Source organism: Bos indicus x Bos taurus, chromosome 3 (genome assembly GCF_003369695.1).
Source record: "Bos indicus x Bos taurus breed Angus x Brahman F1 hybrid chromosome 3, Bos_hybrid_MaternalHap_v2.0, whole genome shotgun sequence".
In the NCBI taxonomy this organism is placed as follows: Eukaryota; Metazoa; Chordata; class Mammalia; order Artiodactyla; family Bovidae; genus Bos; species Bos indicus x Bos taurus.
This window is the reverse complement of record NC_040078.1, coordinates 21368104-21387767: the sequence shown is the minus strand read 5'-3', so window position 1 is coordinate 21387767 and position 19664 is coordinate 21368104. Positions and strand designations below refer to the sequence as shown.

The 19664-nt window shown below is 51.2% G+C and overlaps 2 protein-coding genes across 4 annotated transcripts; one reads left to right on the top strand and one right to left on the bottom strand.

Moving 5' to 3' along the window:
• Window positions 1–940: 940 nt before the first annotated feature.
• Window positions 941–14051, bottom strand: PIAS3 (protein inhibitor of activated STAT 3). 3 transcript variants are annotated; one of them, XM_027535220.1, is made up of 14 exons: window positions 13124–13235; window positions 10795–11212; window positions 10551–10635; window positions 10258–10308; window positions 9932–10022; window positions 9084–9218; window positions 8773–8878; window positions 7999–8072; window positions 7704–7864; window positions 6276–6409; window positions 6027–6195; window positions 5757–5890; window positions 5518–5555; window positions 941–1103 (listed from the first exon to the last, which is right to left on the bottom strand). In XM_027535220.1, exons 1-14 carry the CDS (start codon window positions 13145–13147, stop codon window positions 1089–1091), a joined length of 1635 nt encoding a protein of 544 aa, XP_027391021.1. In that variant the 5' UTR covers window positions 13148–13235; the 3' UTR covers window positions 941–1088. The 3 variants fall into 3 exon arrangements, with proteins under 3 accessions (XP_027391021.1, XP_027391013.1, XP_027391004.1); XM_027535212.1 differs by lacking the exons at window positions 941–1103; window positions 13124–13235 and adding exons at window positions 3820–4993; window positions 13836–14051; XM_027535203.1 differs by lacking the exon at window positions 941–1103 and adding an exon at window positions 3821–4993.
• Window positions 1117–6592, top strand: NUDT17 (nudix hydrolase 17). The gene is made up of 8 exons (XM_027535247.1): window positions 1117–1508; window positions 1669–1855; window positions 2089–2114; window positions 2264–2356; window positions 2612–2710; window positions 2932–3068; window positions 3438–3590; window positions 6040–6592. Exons 1-8 carry the CDS (start codon window positions 1317–1319, stop codon window positions 6059–6061), a joined length of 909 nt encoding a protein of 302 aa, XP_027391048.1. The 5' UTR covers window positions 1117–1316; the 3' UTR covers window positions 6062–6592.
• Window positions 14052–19664: the final 5613 nt, after the last annotated feature.

Here is a 19664-nt window from a genome sequence, read left to right as displayed (position 1 = left end):
TAATACCATCTCTGCCTTCAAGACACTTACCATCATTTTTGAGCATCCCCAGTACCAAGATGCAAAGATGAATAGCCTCGAGCACAAACATAATGAAAGGGGACAAATCAGTACAAGGATGTGTTGGGGGGCTGTAGTATAGAAGTAAAGGGGAGAAGGGTCAGGCAAGAAAGGAGGCAAAGAGAAGTGACTCAATCTGTATTTTGGAAGATAGGGATTTACCAGGTGAAAGAGGGAAAGACCCCAGAGGGAAGCAGAGCCTGTTTCTTAGGGGACCCACAAATAGGATATGACTAGAAAACAGCATAAGTCCTGCCAGAATTGACAGGCAGGAGCAAGGACTGGTGGGTCCTTGCTATGCTGTGGTAAGTAGCTTAGCTTATCCTGAGACCATGGAGAAGCAAGATGAGCAGACTTGTGTTTTGGAAAGATCACTCTGAACTGTAGAGAATGAATTGGTGGGGGCAGGACTATCTCAGTTCAGTCACTCAGTCGTGTCTGACTCTGTGATCCCATGGACTGCTGCACACCAGGCCTCCCTGTCCATCACCAACTCCCAGGGTTTACTCAAACTCATGTCCATTGAGTTGGTGATGCCATCCAACCATCTCATCCTCTGTCGTCCCCTTTTCCTTCTGCCTTCAATCTTTCCCAGCATCAGGGTCTTTTCAAATGAGTCAGTTCTTTGCATCAGGTGGCCAAAGTGTTGGAGTGTCAGCTTCGGCATCTGTCCTTCCAATGAATATTCAGGACTTATTGCTTTTAGGATGGACTACGTACAGATTTGTAATAATATATCAGGCAGAATATGAAGAAGACTTGAACTAGGGCACCGGAGGCTGGAGATTAAGACACAGATTTGAGAACATTCAAGGAGGTAGAATCTGGTGGACTTGGCTGCCATTTGAGTGAAAAGAAAGAAAGAGAAGGTGTCAAGAATGTTTCCTGGGTGTCTGGCTAAGAGATAGATGTAATTAATCCGAGGTGTTACCTGCTAGCACAGGTGTGCAGAGTGTCCTGGAAGGTTGCTTACAGAGTTCCACCCATGCCTGGTGGGAAATGACACATGAGTCCAGAAATCGCTCAGTCTAGGGATCATTTTCCTAAACAGAAGATGGGAGGACAAGAGGAGCTGAGGATTTAGAGGCGTTCCGCTTTGTCATTTATTTATTATACTCCTGGATCATCCCCAAGGTTCTTCCCTCAATTTCCCCCTGGGACGTTCCGGAAGCCCGGTTTCCTTCCGAGCCGCCGGAAGGCTCGGAGGGGAAGCGCTGCTGGGCCACCAGAGGGCGCCAGGCGCGCCGCAGCCCGTGATGGCGGCGGCACGGGTGCTGCTACTCCTCTCCGGGCGCCCGGAGTCGGTGAGCTTCGCGCAGAGTGTGTGCGGCCTCCTGGGCGCCGGGTCGGGGCTCGGGCCGTGGCCCACGCACTGCGGCCTGAAGCGGGGACAACTGGTCCTCTCGGACAAGCCTTTCCCAGGCGCGTCGGCCAGGCTTCCGCTCCAGGTGGAGAGAGGGGACGCGATGGGGCGGGTGAAGGACCGAAGGAAGGGACCGGGAGAGGGTGGGAGCTGGAGGCGAGAGGCCTGGGCCGGTCACCTGCCTCGGGCTCCTCCAGTTCCTTGTCTCTTCTGCGATGTTAACCCCAGTGGCTCCCTCCCGCCAGCGACCGCCTTTCTGCCCTTTTGCGGCCCTGGACCAACAGCCCAGGGCTCCGGGGGTTGAGCTGCCCCCGAAAGGTCGAGGTGTGGATCTGGGTGTGGCGGTCATTCTGCAGTCCAGCGACCAGACTGTCTTGTTGACGCGAAGGACAAGCACCCTCAACATTTCGCCCAACCTCTGGGTACCCCCAGGTGAGTGACCTGAGGACAAGGCCCAATGTCCAGGAAAGAAATCTGCCTCTACCCCACAGCTCTTTTCCCAGTTTCAATGACAGAAGTAGGCCCAGAAGTGTGGTAGGTCCCAGAATCACAAGGGGCTACAACTGCATCTGTGTCCACTGGAGGAGGGGGCAAGCGTGAATAGTGAGTGGGGGTCCCTGGACAGGAACACTACCTTTCACCGACTGGTCCCACTGTTGTTGCAGGTGGGCATGTGGAACCTGATGAAGAGGTAACCAATCAACTGAGCCAGACCGCACCCTCTGCTGAAGGAGAGACCCTGTCTGGGACCACATGGGGTGTGGGCTGGAGGAAGGGCAAACACAGGACTTGTAGGAGCCAGGCATTGGCCTCTCTGACCTCCTATCCTCTCACCCCCAGCTGCTGGATGGGGGGCTTCGAGAGCTTTGGGAGGAGAGTGGACTCCAGCTGCCCCAGGGCCAGTTCTCCTGGGTCCCTCTGGGGTTATGGGAGGTGAGACAGGGGCCTGGGAGAGGTTCCTTCCTATCTAACCAAGAGCACTTAATAACTACTAACCCACCAAAGCCCACAGAACAGCCCTACTTGCCTTGACCACAGGGAAACTGATGGAGTGTGGGTGGTTTGGAGTCCCCAATCCCATGACTCTTACCCATGTCCCTCCTACACCATTTCTACTCTCCACTCCCTCAGCTGCATTTCCAAAGTCTCAAAAAGGGACAGGAAGTTCTCTTTTTTTTTTCTTCTTAGTCTGCCTACCCCCCTAAGCTGAGCTGGGGTCTCCCCAAATACCATCACATCGTTCTCTACCTACTTGTCATCTCCCAGGAGTCACAGCAGCAGCTCCAGGTAGGGCTGGCAGTAGACAAAGGAAATGGGGCTGAGGAGGCCCAGAAAGACTGGTTCCAAGGATGACTAAGGTGCGGGGAAAGTCAGAGATAACACGAAATACAATAGCCTCTCCTTTGTCCCTGCTCCAAGTCTCTCCATTCCACCTGTGGGTAGGCTGTGATCAAGAACAGGTCTTCTGAGAGAGGCCATGACTAAAGCATCAACATGTCTGGCCCCAGGCCCGGATTCAACCAAATGCAGGAGAGGTGAGTGCCTTCATGTGGCTGGGACCAGACATAGCAGCTGCAGTGGCTGCCACAGAGGATGGGACAGAGACCCCCAAACATCTTCCCCAGGACCTACCATCTTCTGTACCGTAAGTAGGAACTTCTCCCTGTCCCTCCAACACATAGACATTGAGAAGTTTACCTTCTGTCTCCTCAGGGGAAGACATGTGTTGTGGGGGAGATTTAGGGACGGAGTTGGTCAACTGATAATGAAGAGAGCACATAGATCAAAGACAGTGCCTATTATACTCCCAAGAATTCCTGTCTAATAGGCTACCTGGGTTTCGGTCCCACACTCTCATTGGGGCAAGTCATTTTACCCTCCTTTCTGTAAAATGAGGTTAACCCCCCCGACCCACCCCTCTCCTGTGGTGGTTCGGAGGATCATATGACCTAATGGATATGGAAGTGGGGCTAAGCCACAAGGCACAGCCCAGACAGGAGCTGTCGTTCTGCAGTGCAGTGGAACTAAAAGAGAATGGAGGAGCCCAGCCTCTGGCCTTGCCCACATCCACCCTGCTGCGGACAACCCCGGGCACGGCAGACAGCAGAGAGAGGGTCAGCACTGGCACCAAGTTTGCCCTCATGCTTTGGCTGCAACATCTGGGCAGGTAAGGATGCGGAAGGACATAAGGGCTCCACGGTGTTGGGCTGAAGGGGCAAAGAAAGGAAGAAAGAACAACTGCCCTGGCAAGTCCTCAGTGTAACACCTGGAGCTCACTTGGACCCAGGGCCAGCAAGGGATAGCAGAGCGTGGACCTCCCTCCCCACCTCCCCACACCAGGGATCTGGAAAGCCGAGTGCTTAATCACCTCCCCAGCCCACCTCCGTGACACTCACAGAACATTCACAACCTTTATTATGGGTAAGAACTTTGCTACAACTGTGAAAATAAAAAGTAAAATTACAACATAGATCCTGGGCCCCAGAGGAGCCTGAAAAGGGAGACAGGCGAGAGCACAAGGATGCTCCCACCTCCCAGGAAAGGTGCAGAATGAGCCAGACCTAACCCCAGGGCCACCAGCCTTTAGAAGCTCAGGCCCCAGGCTGGTCAGCGTAAGCAACGTTGTGAACTTAAATATATAAATAGAGACCCAGGCAGTCAGCCAGGCCCTTCTCCCAAACGCCTGGGGATCCGGGCTAAGGCCTTATCTCCTCCTTAGTCATACTGGGCAGTAGGAGGCAAGGAAGGTCATCTTTGGAATATTTTGGTTTTTCTTGTTTACGCACAAAAGATCTGCAACCCAAAATAGAATTCTCCGTCCATGTGTCTGCCTATCTCAGTTACTCCACCTGTCTGTTTGGCCAAAGAAAACGGAATGGACACGAAGAGATGATGGATGCAGGGGAGGAGCAGAGCCGGCTGTGGGGGCTGGGAAGAGAGGGTATCTGGGGGACACGAGAAAAGCCCCTTCCCCACAAGGCCCTAGACAGTCAAGGCTGAGGACTCAGCCCTTTCCCCAACTCACATCCCATCCCATCTGCCTCCCACTGCCTAGATTAACAGACCCAAAGGAATGTGCTGGATGTCAAAGAACATTTCCAAAAGCAGACCCCAAATGTCCTGAAAAAGAGGTTAAATATTAACCCTTTGGGTGCTAGCCTCGTCAGGCAGAGATAAGGCCAAAAAACCGGCGTCCACGAAGGTATTTCTGGCCATTGACCAAAGCTCCCCTGCCTCCGCCCCAAGGGGTCAGAGTGGCCAGGAGTCTAGACTCCACAGCATACTTGTTCAGTGTTGGGAGACTCAGTCCAGGGAAATGATGTCTGACCGACAGCCAGTCAAAGAGGGACCTGAGGGCAGGGGTCCTCCATGGCCCTCCCTTAAGGTGCCTCCAGGGGCCACAATGCTACTGACACGGCCAGGAGGGGGTGCCGGCGTGGCGCTGCGGTGAGAGCTCCCCAACGTGGGGGTGAGCGGGCCCAGGAAGTGGGAAGGGGTCCCTCGGTACTGGAAGAAGTGGCCCAGGGCATCCTGTTCATCTAGTGAGGTGATGACGGAGGGACCATAGTGCTGGGAGGAAGCAAGAGTGTGGTGTAAGATTTTATCTGGACCTTCCTTACCCGCCTCCCAGTCACCCATCTCACAAATACCATATGGGATAAATCAACCCCTCAGAATCCCGAAGAGTTCTCTGAGAAGCAGGAGAGCTCTCCTCTGACTCCTTCCCCCACACCCCAGCCCTCTTCCCTGCCCTGAGACAGCCCCACCAGCTCAGCCCTGTGGGCGTCTGAAATGTGTGGAATGTCCGGCTAGGGCAGCCACGGCGCTCAAGTGCACGTGGGTTGGGGGCAGGGTGGGGGGTGAGCAGACAAGAGCAGAACTACACCAAAAACTAGAGACAAACAGTAACGGGACAGAGGAAGACTCCAGTGAGAATCTGAGGAAGTCCCAGGCGGGGCCTCCGAGGGAAATAAACTGCCCGTACCACCCCGCCCTTCATGAAGAAGCCGACTTAGGTCTCGGGAAAATGAGGGGCCCCATCAGTGCCTAGAGAGGAAGCTTCAGAGATATGAGGTGGAGAAGGGACCACTTACCTGACTCTCAGTCTGAAGAAAAGAAAATAAATCTAAACCTGGTAGGAAAAGAAAAATTAAAATCAACCTCCTATTGAAACACTTCATCACACACACACACACACACAAACTCAAGGAAGTTCCCTGGATTGTAGCCCTTTGCAAAATAGCCAAAAAGCTCTGAAGAGGAGCAAGGGTTCTGAACTGGTTTCGGGGAGGACGTGGCAGGCCAGGGCCCCATGCTGTGATCCGTGTCATACCTTGGATATCAGCCCCGAGGGGGAAGGCGGGCGGGTACTCATGTAGTGGGAGACTGGATAGGAAATCCCCGCCCAGCGTGCCCATAGCAGGGCTCCGCAGCACCGAAGATGGCTGGTGACCAGATGTCAGGACTCTGTGGGGGAAGAGATGGAATCACAGGTGCCCTCACCCAGTTCAGCATCCCAAGTCCCCTCTCTGCCCCAGGGTCTGCCCATTCCTGATTTTTCCCTCTGTGCCCTGTGCTATAGATTCAGCCTGTTTCTTCATACCCTTTGCTTCCAGGAAGAGCCGGGATGGCAGCTGACGTGACAGGACAGTGCTTCTTCGTCGGGGGCAGGTCCTCCTCATCTGATGAGCTTTCTACTGTCAAGTCAATAACTTCAACCTTCTTCTTACTCTCCGATGGATTGCCCTCTTGGACTGGGCTATACTGGAGGCCTGTGGGTGGTAAGAAGACTGTGTCTCAGAGAAGAAGCCACACAAGACTTAGCTCAACTGGGGGACAAGGGGTCACTCACCATCCAGCCCATACCCTGGCGGGGGGCAAACCTCAGATGCCTCCTTCTTGGGTTTCATTGGGCACCAGGATCCATCTTCCATGAACTGGATCTCATCACAATCCGAGCAGGAATTAAGAATCTCCATGAATAAACTGGGGGAGAGGAAAGATGGGAATTCACATGGCTGGGAGGTGGCTGGAACAGTGGCCACGGAGTTCTGGGACTCACCTTCCTGAACCTGTTTCCTCATCTGTAAATTAGGGCTGTTATCCACCCTCCTGGCCTCTCTGGGTTGTTGGAATCAAAGCAACGTGAATAAAGAAAGTGAAAGTGAAGTTGCTCAGTCGTGTCTTGACTCTTTGTGACCCCATGGACTATACAGTCCATGGAATTCTCCAGGCCAGAATACTGGAGTGGGTAACCTTTCCCTTCTCCAGGGGATCTTCCCAACCCAGGGATTAAACCCAGGTCTCCCACATTGCAGGTGGATTCTTTACCAGCTAAGCCACAAGGGAAGGCCAAAAATACTGGAGTGGGTAGCCTATCCCTTCTCCAGGGGATCTTCCCGACTCAGGAATCAAACCAGGGCCTCCTGCATTACAGGTGGATTCTTTACCAACTGAGCTATGAGGGAAGCCCAAGGTGTATAAAAGAGCTGTGAAAACTTTAAATGCTAAGTTTTAAAATAAACACATGCTAAAAAATCTGTTTCGTGTGGTACTAGGAATAAGACAGAAGCAGCAGAGGTACAGAACACTATGAAAGTGTCAGTCGCTCAGTCATGTCCCACTCTCTGTGACCCCGTGGACTGTAGCCTGCCAGGCTCCTCTGTCCATGGGATTTCCCAGACAAGAATACTGGGGTGGGTAGCCATTCCCTTCTCCAGGGGATCTCCTCGACCAGGGATTGAACCCAGGTGTCCTGCACTACAGGCAGATTCTTTACCACTAAGCCACCAAGAAAGCCCTCTATACAGAACTCTATAAACCACCTCAAAAAAGGCACTGGGAACAAGAACCGTAACAGAGGATCTGGAAGAGAGTTAAGACTCGCTAGATCAGCACATCCAGGCCCTCGGAAGAACCTGACTGCTATGTACAGTAAGAGGTCAGGTAATTGTTCTATATAACAGTTCGTATCACTTACCCTAACTTTGAGCAAGATACTGCATCTTTCTAGGCTTCAGCTTCCCTCCCCTATAATGACAGTACCCATCTCACAGGGTTATCGGCATCTCACAGGCTTCAGTGAGATAAGGCATGCAAAGTTCTCAGCACAATGTGTAGTGAGTCCTCAATGTGGGAAGATAGATAATATTTCTATAAAATAGACAGGTAAGCAGGTTCAAGGGAGGGGAAGTAAGTTATTGATATGGATTTATATATACGGGGGGCAGTCCTAGCAGATATCCTCAGTAAAAGGAAGCAGAATGCAGAATGGTCCTACCCATCAATGATAAGAGATTCATAGGGAGCTTTCTTGTCACACACAGGACATGTCCACGTTGGTTTCTTCTCATTCATCTGTAGATAAAGGGCAGCATCGAAGCTCTGCAGGTGGGCGCAGGTGAGGGCGCGACAAGGGACAGTCAAGCGCATCTTCCCCAGCTGAGGAAAGACAAGTTCTCTGGTCAGAGTCCCCATGTCCCAGAAAGCTTTATGCCTACCGCCCTACGAACCCTCATCTGCGTCCAGAAGTTCATGCCACCCCTCCTGCCCCTTCTCCTCTCCCTGGTACCCACCGGGCACATGAGTGACACCCGGAGACTCGTAGTAGCCACCTCACTGTCCGGGTCAGCGGTCAACTTCTCCTTGACTGAAACAAGAGTGGGGCCAGAGCCACAGGGTCAGCAAGGCTGGAGAGAGCCCCGGGAGATGCTGAAGCCAGAAGCAGATGGCCCTGACTGAGAGGCAGCTGGGGAGAGAGGCTTTGGGGGCCTATGAGATAGCATATGGGGGTGGCCTGGGACCTGCATTATGAAGGCTAAGTGGGGGAAGGGGATCTGCCAGTCCCTAAAGATGCTTAATCTTCAGCATCTTTGGCAGAGACGACCTAGAGGGAATTGAAGCATTGCCAAGACGGTTGGAGTAGACGATACTTAAGACTCTTTCTAGGGACTTCCCTGGTGGTCAGTGGTTAATACTTCATTTTTCCACTGCAAGGGGCACAGGTTCAAGCCCTGGTCAGGGAACTAAACATGCATGCCATAAATAAATTAAAATTTTAAGTTTAAAAAAGACTCTTTCTAGTCTGGAGAACCCATATTCTAACAGTTAAGGTCTGTGAGGTACAAAGCAGATGTAGAACTGGGAATGCAAGAGTGTCACTCAAGCCTGGAGTGGCCCCACTTTTCAACCACAAAGACTGGTAAGAGGGGTACCACAAGGGTTTTAGGATTCATGTAAAAGGTAACAAGGTAAGTTGTCACAAGAAGGGTATAAGTTTAACTATAAAGGCCAGAGGGCCAGGAAAAACTGGATCTGGGTCGAGGGAAGAGGGGCAAGATGTTACTCACTCAGTGCCCGGGAGTGGTCTGGGTTCCGGATGCCCTTTGCTCTGAGTTTTTGTAGCAGGGTCCCTGCCGTCAGCTGCCTCACCAGGTACACGGACAAGGAGTAATTCTACTTGGAGGTGGGGGAAACAATTAGCCTCTGCATTGTACACCTCCACTACCACCATCTCCACTTTGTCACACAAGGGCCAGAGACAGCAAGTTAAGGGAGAGAGACCCACAAAGAGATGGATATTTCCCCAGCCCAAGACACTTGATGGTTCCCTCTCATTCCCTGCAGGCTTCTCCAGGCTCCCTGTCTCAACCATGCTCACCCGTCCAAACTCAGACGACCAGTTGACCACGATGGTGTTGGGAACAGTGGCCGAGAGACGAGCCAGGGGTGTGATGTTGATGGGGCGGCTGGGTCTCTTGGGCTCAGCCCCGTTCTTGGTAGGGGGAAGGTAACCCTGGAGGAGGGAGGGGCGGACTGGTCAACACATCTTGTCTTAGGTTACTCACTTTCTGGAGAAAAGGTCAGCTCATTCTCTGACCAAGGAGATGGGGGCCCATTCAGTGACTCAAAAAACTGGGGCACTAGCTAGGGTCGGGAGTGAGGTTCATTCCTGGGGGAAAAGGAGAGCTTATTCACTGACCAAAGATAAAGGAACCTGCTCACTGCCTTCTTAAAAAGGAAGAGTAGGGATACCCAATTTCTTCTAACCCTCAACTCTAGGATCATCACTTCTGAGAATCTTCTCTGAGTCTTTGGGTTGAACTAATATCCCTCCTGATGCTGGGAAAGATTGAAGGCAAAAGGAGAAAAGGGCAGCAGAGGATGAGACGGTTGGATGGCAACACTGACTCAATGGACATGACCTTGGGTGAACTCCGGGAGATGGTGAAGGACACAGAGGACTGCCATGCTGCAGTCCATGGGATCGCAGAGTTGGACACAACTTAGCGACTGAACAACAACAACGTCCCTCCTCTGGGTTCTAAGAGAACCTTTGTTCAGCCCTATCGTAGTTCTCGCCAGACTATATCGATTCAGGCAGTAAACTGAGCACCTACTATGTGTCAGGCACTGTGCTAGGCACATCTCTTTCATAACAGATGTGTAGCTAACATTGAAGAACTCAAACAAGGAGAGGGCGACTGTCAGAAGAAGAAGAGCATTTACCGGCAGGGGGCACAGTTTCCCATTGACCTTGACAAAGAGGTTGGGGGGGAAGTAATCTTCCTGGGGGCAGCTGGTCTCACAGAGACAGAACCTGGTAACAGATAAGAGAAGATGAAAGTATGGGAGGCAGTTTCTGGAACAAAATCTGACAAAGAGAGGTAGGCAATCTCAGAAAATCAATCAAGGGTATCTGTAGCCTTTAGCTTCCAAACAAGAACTCCAGGCGGGTGTGACGGAGCAGGGGTATCTCCTAATAAAGAGCGCGCATACCCTCACTTCGTTCCCACCCTCAGTGGGAGACCTGCTGGGAGACAGCATCAACTCACCTTAACTGCACCTGTATGGTATAATCGCATTTGGCTCCTGGCAGAACCTCTCTGAAACAGGGAGGGAGAAGGAGAGATGTCAGTGTGTGGCCCCTGGCGGGTAGCACAGGGGTGAACAGAGAAACAGAGAGTTAGATGTCCAGGGGATAGAGACGAGACATACAAGAGAATGAGGGACAGAGCAGGTGCAGGAGGATGGTGAGAAGGGGGCAAAAAAGAAAAGAAGAAAGTCAGAGAGCAGAGTCTCAGGGTAACCACCCAAGGATGAGGCAGGGGGACTCAAAGAGACATACCTGGAAGTAAGAATCTGCTGCACTTGCTGGGGGGTGAGGGCAAAGGTGAAGTGCGCTTCCTCGAACCGCTGGCTAGAAGTGGATGCTGAGGACACAAAGGGGCAGTTATTCCCAAGCCCATGCCCACGTGGCCACAGAAGTGGCCCCTATTCCAGTGTGCTGAGCGCACAGGACAAAAGCCTAAGAAAGGCTTGAGGAAGAGGCAGGGAGGCCAGGAAGACCCAGGGACCATAAAGATCCATACCTAGGGTGGTAGGCCGGATGAGCTCCCCGTAGATTTCATAGAAGGGCAATGGTTTCATGGTAACGTCAGGGTGCACAGGCTGGGGTAGAGGAGGGTGCATGTCCACTTCACGCTTGGGGCCCAGCAGGGTGCCAGGGGCCAAGAGGGCCGGGGGGATGGGAGCCAGAGGACCAGGAGAGCCTACAGGAGGGGTTCCAGGGGGCAAGGAGAGCAGAGAAAGATCAGAGGGCCCCAGGGTCTTGCGGGGAAAGCGTCGGCGGTAAAGCTCTTTGATCTTCATCTGGACGCTGGGGGCACAGCTAGACTTGAGGAGGTGTAGGGCCTTGGCCAGGAGCTCGTGCTTCCGTCCACTCTTGTTCCGGCCAGCAAAGCCGAGGAGCACCTGGAGCTCAGACACCCGGAAACTCATCACCATGTGCTGTGGAGATCAGAGAAGCTTGAGGATCCTATCTTGCACAGACCTGTCCTGCCAAAGACACTGGGGCTGAGCTTTTAGGTGGGCAATGCGCTTTCCCTCCAGCACTGATCTGAAAGATGCTTTGCAGCCAGTGGATTACTGCCAAACTGCCTACCTAGCCAAAAGGACATCTAAGTCCCATTCTAGCAACCCTGAGGTCACCTCTCCACTATCCCCCAGGCTTGAGCAATCCTGTCTCCCCATCCCGTCAGTTGACCAGGTGGGGGCAGGGTGCATGCCACCCTACAGCACAACTCTGAGTCCACTACAGCCTACCACCACCCTGCCTTGAGCCTGGACCCTCCTTTAAGCCGCTTATCTCCTCTCTTGCTCTTTCTCAGACTCTCAGACCCATCCTAGCCTCCTGAAAGGGAACAGGAGACAGGGAGGAGGGGGAGAAGAGGATTCAGGCCACACAGCCCCACAGGGAAGAAAGGGGCCAGGTGGCTGGAGGATTGTGCCTCAAAATCAACTCCTCTCCACACCTTAATCTACCTCAGCTATTTTCCCCAAGCTTTTGTGGCCAGGTCAGGGTTCAATGCTCATAACTTCCCAAACCTTTTCTTGGTGTTATTTACATAACCACTCACCCCTCAGTCCTATTTTTTCTGGGAGAGAAACAGGACCAAAACTTGGGGTGAGGGGTTAACAGTGAATTGTGGAGTCCAGGTATCCTTCCTGTTTACCTGTTTACTCCATCTGCCAGGAACTAATAACCTGCTTCTCTCCTACCCAGAGAAAGTAAGTGATTCTTCCCTTCCTCCACAGGGGTGGAAGAAACAAGGGGAAAGCTCTAAAGAGAGCCCCTGGAAGAATGGAGAGAAGGTGATCAGCCCCTGAGCCAGACTGCAGAACTGCACACTCTCCTAGGAAGCTGGAACCAGTGACTAGACCTCAGACCTTCCCATGACTCTGCTTCCATTTCAAAAGGCAGAATAAAGCCAGGAAGCAAGGGGGTGAACCCCATGGTTTTTAAAGATTCTGCAAGATGGTTATTTATCCTCAAGATTCTGGTAGTGGTAAGCTCTCCGCTTAGAGGACTCACTTCTGTGAATCTCCAGGAGACCCTGCCACAGGCCGATCTTACTAATCATCTGCAACTCTTATGGAGGCATTATGGCTTTGGGCCCCTTTTGAGGAATATGATTAAAAACTTGCTCCTCTACCTTTATCCTCATCCTTATCTCCTCGGTCCTGTCTTTATTTTTCCATTAGCTTTGTCAAGAAATTCTTCTTTTCAATCCCATAGTCTCACACTTTCTCTCTGCCCAGAGATACCGATTCACTAAGGCAGGACCTTCCTCTCAGCCTCCAGGATGCTTCTGCCCCACCCCTTCGATCTATCCCCGTACAGCCCCGCCCCCTAGATCTCAGCCACCTACTGGTACTTCCCAAGGCTCAGATCCCAACAGCAGCCCCAAAGTCTCTATCCTCTCAGCGCCTTTCCCCCAGGAGCCTCCCGGTAATCGGCCCCCCAGCCCCATTCCCATCATCTGCCCCCTACTGTCACCTCTCTAGGCCTCGATCGACTCGTCCGCTTTGCCTCTACAGCAGCTTTTCCTCCCCGCCCTACCCCTACATCTGCCCCTACTACCAAATTCGACTTCTACCCCGCGTCCCCGCCCCCTGAGCCTCGGCCCCCAACAGCTGCAATTCCCCTCGGCCCCACCCCTACATCTGCCCCGCGGCCCCGCCCCCGGAGCCCCGCGCAGCCCCTTTCTCGCCCACAGCCACTTCTCACCACCCCCAGCAGCCAGTCCCCACCACGTCTCCGGCCGCCACCCAAGCCCTCAGCACCCAGTCTCGGTCGCTTCCCAGACTCGGCGTACAGCCGGGCTCAGTCCAGATGGGGATGGGGGAGGGGGCCGGTACCTTTAATTCGCCCAGCTCCGCCATCTTGAGACATCGCAGGCGCCCGAGCCCGAGCCGAAGCTCAGGCCCAGGGACCGGCGCACAACTCTCCACCCCGGCGCCGGCCGCAAATGCCGCCTGCTCCGCCCCGTCCGGCCCCCTACACCTCCCCTTCCCAGCCCCGCCCGCCGTGTTTCGGACGAACCCCAGCCTCAGCCCCTCCCTCCACAGCCGGACCCAGCCGCTGCACGTCTTTGGCCGCGGTGCCAGACCCGTAGACCCGGAGGGAGTGTGCCGCCCGAAGGATCGCGGGGTCCCCGGTGGCATGCGAGAGGAGGTGAACCCGAAGTACCTGGGGGAGGGGGGCCTTGCCACGCCGGAGTCGGGAAGGGATGAGCTTTGAGAAAGCCAAAGATACTTGGGATATGGAGGGAAAAGTCTCGAGAAGGGCTTAATCTCAGACAAATGGGGGAGGGGGGAGCAAAGTTGGAGCAAACCCCCTCATCTCCCTATCTACAAGTTTAACCAGCCAAATTCAAGAGTTCCACCAACTCGGGAAATGGGTGAGACCTGATCCATTTTAGGGACGCATGAGAGTCGTGAATTGTTTATTTCAAGACGGCTATTCTCAATTCTTCACCCCCTCCCCCCCACCGGTTACATTGTATCTCATGGTCCCGCGGTAGGGCTCAAATTCGCCAGCAAAAAGTTTCGTGCGGAGAGTGGGACTTACCGGCACAGTTGCAAGGAGCGGGGAGGGGGCTCGGGACGCTCAGAGGGGGAGCTGAGGAGATGGGGGGGGAAGGGGCCCGGCGCTGCTCCCAAGGTCTGCACGGCTGGAGGTCGGTCCGGCAGCTGGACGTTGCAGCCGCAGCTCCGCCCGGGCGGGAGCTCAGCCCGGCCCAGCGCTGGGACTTGGGGCCGCCCTCTCCTGGATGAGCCCGCCAGGACAGCGGAGAAGTGGAGAGGGGCGGAGTCTGAGACGGGAGAGGGCGGGACTCTGAGCCTGCGGAGGAGAGATTAACTCCTCTAGGGAGTGGATGGGAGAAAGCAATGGCACCCCACTCCAGTACTCTTGCCTAGAAAATCCCATGGATGGAGGAGCCTGGTGGGCTGCGGTCCATGGGGTCGATAAGAGTCGGACACGACTGAGCGACTTCACTTTCACTTTCCACTTTCATGCATTGGAGGAGGAAATGGCAACCCACTCCAGTATTCTTACCTGGAGAATCCCAGGGACGGGGGAGCCTGGTGGGCTGCCGTCTACGGGGTCGCACAGAGTCGGACACGACTGAAGCGACTTAGCAGCAGCAGCAGCAGCAGGGAGTGGATGGGAGAGACGTTCTTGGATTTCACCATTCTCACTACTGTTCTGACTCCCTACAAGCAAACCCTTATATGCGTTTTGAGTGGAAGTATGCTGCAAATAAGGACGGTGTGGACCAGAAATCCGATCGCTAAAAGAGGTAGCTACTTACAGTGAGTCTCTCCCTACGGGAAAGAAAACATGAGCTGCTAAAATCCGAAGTGTACCTAAAGCCTACCTGCTCCACCTGTGGCCCCCTACTCCCTACCGCAAATACACAGACTGTCACCAGAGACTTAAGAGCTTTAATGTAGTTGAAGGTGAATGGAGGGGAGCTTTTCTCGCCGAGAAAAGGCACTTTTTCTGCCACTGTCTGAACTGCCTACTCTCCTTCCTCCAAAGCCATAGACCTTTTCAACTAAGCTAATCACTCGCAGACAGTTCCCTTGAAAATACCAACTTGAGAGCAGTTTACCCAAACTAGGTATTGGAAAAATACACAGCATTTTGTACTTAGTTGGTTGGGACCTAAGTGATAATGTCATTTGTTCAATAAATATTTGATTACTGTTCAAAGATTGTTAGGTGATGAGGACATAAAATCCTTGTAGAAGTTTCCAGTCTAGCAGCAGCCAGATGGTTAAACCAATAATTGGCATACAGAAAGAGTACTTTAGTAAATAATATGAATAATCCTCTCGTTTTGCTTACTTTCAATATAACCCTTCCCATGAGACCCAAAACTGTAAGATTGAAGGTGCCAGCCTACCAACACCCCCAGGTACCTGCTGAGCTGGACCATGCCCAACTACTATGTGGGTTTTGTCCCTAGGGAGGATGTCTACCCTCTCCTGACATTCAGGTTCTTTCCTTGCTGCTCTGCTGCCAGCAGTAGTGGAAACTCAAGCTCAAATATTTGGTTCTAAATCCCAGCTGCTCCCTCCAACACTTGAGTCTTCATCAGGCCCTGAGCTCATTTTTTTGTTAAGTCCTCTATACCAAAGGAGGAGAAGAGGACAACAGAGGATGAGATGGTTGGATGGCATCACTGACTCAATAGACATGAGTTTGAGCAAGCACCAGGAGATGGTGCAGGACATAGAAACCTGGCCTGCTGTAGTCCATGGGGTCGCAAAGAGTTGGACAGGACTGAGTAACTGAACAGCAACAAATCAAAAGTTACTATGGACTAGTTTATACCTTCTAGAATTTTCAGTGGTTTCAGGGGAAGGAGAATAGGAAAGATTTAAAAAGAGAGAGAGAGATGGGGAAAGTCTTTGGAAGTAATGGGTATGTTCATCATCTTGGTGTGATGGTTTTATGGGTGTATGTGCTGTGCTTAGTCACTCAGTTGTGTCTGACCCTTTACGACCCCATGGAGTATAGCCCACCAGGCTCCTCTGTCTATGGGGATTCTCTAGGCAAGAATGCTGGAGTGGGTTGCCATGCCCTCCAGGGGATCTTCCCAACCCAGGGATCAAACCCAGGTCTCCCAAATTGCAGGTAGATTCTTTACTGTCTGAGCCACCAGGGAAGCCCAAGAATACTGGAGTGGGTAGCCTATCCCTTCTCCAGGGCATCCTCCTGACCCAGGAGTCAAACTGGGGTCTCCAGCGTTGCAGGCGAATTCATTACTGGCTGAGCTACCAGGGAAGCCCCTTATGGGTAGATAAATATGTCCAAATTGATCAAACTGTACACTTTCCATGCAGCTTATTGTATGCCAGTTATACCTCAATAAAGCTGTAAAAATATAAAGGAAAAAACTCAACCTCACCTTGATTGCTAGTAATTTAATAAAGGAGGGATCTCCTATAATAGTTAATTTGAATCCCCAAGAAAAAGAGGAAACGCTCTTCCAAGGAGGAGCTGCTCAGCACTTGAAGAGGTTGCTGGTAGTGTTGCAGGGAGAAGTCAATTCTGACTCCATGTTGGAACTGTTTCCTTGACTTGCTTTCCGTTGTTTTTGTTATTATAATCATACATAAAGTCCAACTTCAGAGAATTCTGCCCCTCTGCCTCACTGTTAAGTGAAAGTGCCTTTGTTCATAACCTTGTCCACCTGTAGATTGCAGAAGAAAGAAATTAACACATCCCCTTGCCTGAGGCTTGCCATTCTAGGAGATATTTGCAAAATTAATGGCCTTTTTTTTTTTTTTACTTTGTTTCCTCACCTACCACTGCCCCCCCATCTCTGATCCATAAAAGAACCTGGTATCCACACCCAGAACAAGATGGTTATTTTGAGATGTTGCCATCTTCTGGATCAACCAGCTTTCCAAATAAAATTCCTTGCCTCAACATCTTGTCTCTCAGAGTCCTTGGCCTGTCATGTGGCAAGCAGAGTGAACTTGGACTCTGTAACAGTAGCAAGAGCAGCAGCTCCAAGAAAAAGTTCCAAAAGCTATCCCAAGGAGATTAGAATGGACATTTCCCTGATGGGCATAACTCATGGAGATATTCCCCAACCCATCCCCTATATCTCAAGAAAAACAAATTCACAAGGGGAGAAAAAAAAGTTCATTGCAGTTTTAAGTTCTAGCATCCCTATAGGATAACAAAGAACTAGGAACCAGGGCTCCTGAGTCTGATCCTACCTGCAAGTTCTCTCTATCCCCAGTGCCTGGCACTTAATAGACCCTCTTCACATCAGTGTAATAAAGTTATGTGACCAGACAAAGGAGGTGAATTGCACATCAGAACCAAGTTTCAGATCGAGGGCATTCAAAAACATGGTCAGGGGTTCAAACCCCATCAGGGCGCACCAAGTTTCACCTCCTCTCATGCATACACCCCATCTGGAGAAGGAGAGAGAAGTGAAACAGGAATAGTCAGTTAAGTCCCTACTGAAGTTCTACTAAAGAGACAGTCCAGGAGGAAAGACAGGAACATTAAGACTAGGGTTACTTTGAGAAAGAAAGATTTATTTATGAAATCAAGGAAAATTTCAGGGCTTGAGTTGTTGGGGTAACAGTTTATGGGGTTGTATAAAGGGAGACTGCTTAGGAAGACCCATGGCTGGAGAAGTTTCTACTTCTGTGTTTTAACATCATTGACCATTCCCACAGTTCAGCCATCCTGGGATCAACTTCCAGGAACCCCAGAGGAAGCCAAAGGCGTGACTTCCATTACCAGAACTGTTTCCTGACTCGAACTTAGCAAAATGATTTCCCCGTCCCTGGACCCTTCTCTCAGCAGTCTCTTCATTCTTCCCACCCCACACTGCATATACAACAAGGAATGTAATATTCCTTTTCTATTCTGTGGTAACTGGAAGGGCAGGAAGGAAAAGAGAAGTTCTGTTCCCCTTAATAGAAATGACTTTGACCTTCTGATGCTCTTTTGGCAGCTGCACCCTTTTTTTCCCCATCAATTCCTCCCCTCTTCATTCTCCCAACCTTAAAGCAGTCCTGTGTCCATCCGCATAAACCCTGAAACTGACCTCATCTTCTCTAGGACCTAATCTACATAGCTCCCCTTCTCCTGGCCAAACCCTGGAGACAGGCTCTGCAGCCCTGCATGGCCCCCGGTCTTCCACGACAGCCCCTCCCCACCCTTCTCTCAGCCCAGTCAGTTTTTACTGCCAAACCGCTGCCGCCTGACCCAGTGTAACCCAGCAGGGGGCGGGCTGAGAGAAGGAATTGGGAGGGATCGATGTGGGGGCCACCGAACCGCAGTTCAGACATTTGAGTAACTGACCGCCTCCCTCTCACCTAGTGGTCTGACTGGTGGAGGGGTGGGAAGGGGCGGAGACCCAGGGGAAGTGACCCAGAGATACATTTTCATCAGTCTGAGGACAGAACTGGAGGGAAGAAGCCAAAACTGAGTATCCCTTCATCCCGTTTCCAGGAATCAGACTTTTCAACCCTCTTTGCACCTGGGACAAAAAACAGTGACTTCATGAGACCAGGCACCTCAAATCTAGATACCTAGTCTAACATATGATCAAATAGTTTAGACTGTACATACTGAAGAAAATCTAGGTCTCTCAATCTCTTCTTCTTAAAAAAGATAGTGGACTGAGGAGTCCCAAAGTAGAAAGATTAGAGCTGTTCAGTCAGTAAGAAACAGATGTTTGAGAAAGGAGGAGTGTCAATACCCATTTTTACAGAGGGCTGTTTTTCCAACTGTGAGAATGCTGTTTTTCAAACTGGGTCTTGACTCATTAGTGGATGTAACCAATATGTTTTGATGGAATATAGAATAGAATAGAAATAATAAGGGTAAAAAAAAAAAAAAGGAAAGAAATAATAAGGGTAAATGGAATGAGGTTCGTGACATTGTACAGGAGACAGGGATCAAGACCATCCCCATGGAAAAGAAATGCAAAAAAGCAAAATGGCTGTCTGGGGAGGCCTTACAAATAGATGTGAAAAGAAGAGAAACAAAAAGCAAAGGAGAAAAGGAAAGATAGAAGCATTTGAATGCAGAGGTCCAAAGAATAGCAAGAAGAGATAAGAAAGCCTTCCTCAGTGATCAGTGCAAAGAAATAGAGGAAAACAACAGAATGGGAAAGACTAGAGATCTCTTCAAGAAAATTAGAGATACCAAGGGAACATTTCATGCAAAGATGGGCTCAATAAAGGACAGAAATGGTATGGACCTAACAGAAGCAGAAGATATTAAGAAGAGGTGGCAAGAATACACAGAAAAACTGTACAAAAAAGATCTTCACGACCAAGATAATCACGATGGTGTGATCACTCACCTAGAGCCAGACATCCTGAAATGTGAAGTCAAGTGGGCCTTAGAAAGCATCACTACGAACAAAGCTAGTGGAGGTGATGGAATTCCAGTTGAGCTATTTCAAATCCTGAAAGATGATGCTGTGAAAGTGCTGCACTCAATATGCCAACAAATTTGGAAAACTCAGCAGTGGCCACAGGACTGGAAAAGGTCAGTTTTCATTCCAGTCCCAAAGAAAGGCAATGCCAAAGAATGCTCAAACTACCGCACAATTGCACTCATCTCACACGCTAGTAAAGTAATGCTCAAAATTCTCCAAGCCAGGCTTCAGCAATACATGAACCGTGAACTTCCTGATGTTCAAGCTGGTTTTAGAAAAGGTAGAGGAACCAGAGGTCAAATTGCCAACATCCGCTGGATCATGGAAAAAGCAAGAGAGTTCCAGAAAAACATCTATTTCTGCTTTATTGACTATGCCAAAGCCTTGGACTGTGTGGATCACAATAAAGTGTGGAAAATTCTGAAAGAGATGGGAATACCAGACCACCTGACCTGCCTCTTGAGAAACCT